This window comes from Solanum verrucosum, unplaced genomic scaffold, assembly GCF_900185275.1.
Source record: "Solanum verrucosum unplaced genomic scaffold, falcon-dt-bn FXZP01000278.1, whole genome shotgun sequence".
Classification (NCBI taxonomy): domain Eukaryota; kingdom Viridiplantae; phylum Streptophyta; class Magnoliopsida; order Solanales; family Solanaceae; genus Solanum; species Solanum verrucosum.
In genome coordinates, this window is record NW_026020332.1 from 1,929,805 (window position 1) to 1,933,060 (window position 3,256).

The 3,256-nt window shown below is 32.5% G+C and overlaps 1 protein-coding gene across 1 annotated transcript; it reads left to right on the plus strand.

Annotated features, from left to right (window-relative positions):
* The first annotated feature begins 449 nt into the window (after window positions 1-449).
* LOC125836474 (glucan endo-1,3-beta-glucosidase 14) lies at window positions 450-2,343 on the plus strand. Its single transcript, XM_049515647.1, has 3 exons — window positions 450-522; window positions 649-1,706; window positions 2,241-2,343. The coding sequence occupies exons 1-3, from the start codon at window positions 450-452 to the stop codon at window positions 2,316-2,318; spliced, it is 1,209 nt and encodes a 402-aa protein (XP_049371604.1). The 3' UTR covers window positions 2,319-2,343.
* The last annotated feature ends 913 nt before the right edge of the window (window positions 2,344-3,256 follow it).

A 3,256-nucleotide genomic window follows, 5' to 3' on the forward strand; every position in this document is an offset into this window, starting at 1 on the left:
CTGAGACCTCTGATTAAGAAAGAAGCAGTCTCATCCGATGCACTACATTCCGTTAGTGCCAAATAAATAAAATAATGAATGTAGTTGTTTTCTTTTGAATGAAGAAAGGGGGTATACTTGTAAAGTGGACTAAGGGTGACCTATTTGAAAAGACAACAAATATGGGAAATACTGGTTAAACCCAAAAGACCCTATGAGTGAAGAAAAATAAGTTGACGAGACAAAGTCATTCAAAAACCTGTTTACAATTAATAAGAAAACCAAAAGCAACTTATAATATTTTGCCCCCCAAAAATAATTATTATTACTAAATAAAAACCATATTGTATATATATTACAAAAGAATTGTCAAACATAGATGCCTATATATACTTCCCTTCAAATTTCTTTCTTCCCTCCCCTCAATTCCCTCTCTCTCTTCTCTTCTAAAAAAAAAATCAATCAACAATATGGATTCCCCTTTGAGATCAACAACTTCATTGTTTCAAATTCTTGTAACATTCTTTCTCCTATTCTTTTTAGGTAAGTACTTCTTTGAAATTTATCTGATTGGAAACGTAACGTAAAGGCTATTGAAAATTCACGTTTTTTAATAGTGCTTATATATAGATATGTCTTGTTAATAATATTGTGAATTGTATGGAACAGGTTTGAATATGTTTAAAGAAGTAGAATCACTTGGGATTAACTATGGTCAAGTTGCAAACAATTTACCACCACCAGAGAAAGTACTTCAACTTTTGCATGCTCTAAAGATAACAAAGGCAAGAATATATGACACAAATCCTCAAGTGTTGACAACATTTGCCAATACCAACATAGAGCTAATTGTTACAGTAGAGAATCAAATGTTAGCTACGTTATGTGATCAACAACAAGCACTTCAATGGGTAACAAGCCACATTAGGCCTTATTTTCCAGCCACAAACATCACGGGGATCGCGGTAGGCAATGAGATATTCACAGATGAAAACATGTCCTTAATGACATATCTTGTCCCAGCCATGGTTAGCATTCATACAGCACTTGTGAAAACAGGACTCAGCCAATACATACAAGTCTCATCCCCTAATTCCCTTGCAGTTTTAGCCAATTCTTATCCACCATCAGCTGGTAGTTTTAGGACTGACCTAAATGAAATAATGCAACAATTTTTGCAATTTTTAGCCACTACAAAATCACCCTTTTGGATTAATGCTTATCCTTACTTTGCTTATAAAGACAATCCAAATAAAATATCATTAGATTATGTGTTGTTCAATTCAAATGAAGGGATGATTGATCCATACACAAAGTTACATTATGACAACATGTTGTATGCACAAGTTGATGCTGCTTTATTTGCAATTGCAAGAATGGGATTTAATGGGCTAGAAGTTAAAATATCTGAAACAGGATGGCCATCAAAAGGTGATACAAATGAAATTGGTGCTACATTACAAAATGCAGCAATTTACAATAGGAATATTTTGAGAAGACAATTGCTTAATGAAGGGACCCCATTAAGGCCAAATGTTAGATTGGATATTTATTTGTTTGCTTTGTTTAATGAAGACATGAAACCTGGCCCAACTTCAGAGAGAAATTATGGATTATTTCAACCTGATGGAACTATGGCATATAATGTGGGATTATTATCAACAACTTCTTCAAATACAGAGCCAGCATCAGCTTCAATTTCTCTTGCTTCCTCTGCCCCTCCTTTGGTAAGAAAAACATACTACTTTAAATTTATATATTCACAGACTAATATGAGTTCTGGTGGGATGGTTGAGATCCCTCCATCATTAATCAGAGGTCTCTCGTGTTTGAACCACTGAAAATGGAAAAAATCTTATTGAGAGAGTCGCCCTAAGAGGTGCCAATGCAAGTCTATTGAAAAATAGTCATGATGGATTGTGATGGGATGATTGAGATTCCTCCACCATTAATCAAATGTCTCGTGTTCGAGCCACTGAAAATGAAAAAAATCTTGTTGAGAGAGTCACCCTCAGAGAATCAAATCAGGTCCCAATGCGAGTTTATTGAAAAATAGCTCGTAGATAACATGAATTTTTTTGACAATTTATTGTTAAATAGGATTATGACAACTTCTTGCTATTTAGCGATAGAAGTTATTGGTCGCTATTTTTTTTAGTGATTAGAGTAAATCGATATTAAATAGCCATACGTATCGTAAATTTTTTATTATTTTTATTATTTATGTGGTGTTATTATTGAACAATGTTATTTTGAAACAGGTGAAAAGAATGGGATATCAAAGCTTGGTGAATTGGATGATGATGTTTGTGTATTTTTGGTGGCTAAGCAAGTGTTAAATGAGATGAAGGCATGCAACATTAAGGCAAATTAGGGGAAGTACTTGGCTGTAAATACATTGGCAAGTCTTCTCTATAAGATAGAAGAATACAAATAGTAACTCCGAAAAGGGCATAATACATAGACAGACATTTAAATTTGTCGAAAATATTCATTTAGATATTTCAATTGAGACAACGACCTATCGGCCACTGGACGTATGTGCATTCATCGTCAAGAATGGAGCTCACAACAAGTAATTAACACGCATAGACTATGAGACATGATAAGAAGCTTTTCTTGTAATATTTTTTTAAGGAACGATCTAGTTAATTTCTCGTTTCATAGAAAAAGTATGTATATATAGTTAATGTCATTTATTGTACAATATTCACGATTGATGTATCGCAAAATTAAGTAGCTCATGATTCTTTGCTAGGGAATTGACAAAAATTATCAGTTTGTTAATTACTATGTCTCATTGTGTGCAGAGGATTTTAGATGAAATATAATCTTTTTAACATTTGTAATATTTGTATCTGTAATGTTCATTGTTCATGATATATAAAATAGGTTTAAGTCATCTGTAACCCCTTAAAGTTGTCTGTATAATTCATTTAGACATTTCAACAAACTTTGTATCCTATTAGACACTTCAACCTTAAAAAAATAAATACATATTGAACATTTTTCTGACACTTAGTCAAAAACAAAAGTGCGTGTAATGCACATGCATATGATGTGGCAAAATAGTAAATCAAATGAAAACACGCGGCATTTTATTTTAAAATAATTATAAAAATAAATTTTAAATATAAACAAGTCAAAATCTTAAAGGAAAAGACTTTAAACTTCAAAAAAAAAAAACTAAAAAAAGGAAAGAAATTATACACCCCTCACCCACCCAATCGCAAGCCTCTCCTTTTCTTCTCTTTCTCTAACAGTTTCACCATTGTTA

Excerpts from the sequence above, each read along its gene's own strand:
- LOC125836474 (XM_049515647.1), top strand. The coding sequence starts at position 450 with ATGGATTCCCCTTTGAGATCAACAACTTCATTGTTTCAAATTCTTGTA. Across the intron at positions 523-648 it reads CTTTCTCCTATTCTTTTTAG|GTTTGAATATGTTTAAAGAA; the intron begins GTAAGTACTTCT and ends TGTATGGAACAG. Across the intron at positions 1,707-2,240 it reads CTTCCTCTGCCCCTCCTTTG|GTGAAAAGAATGGGATATCA; the intron begins GTAAGAAAAACA and ends ATTTTGAAACAG.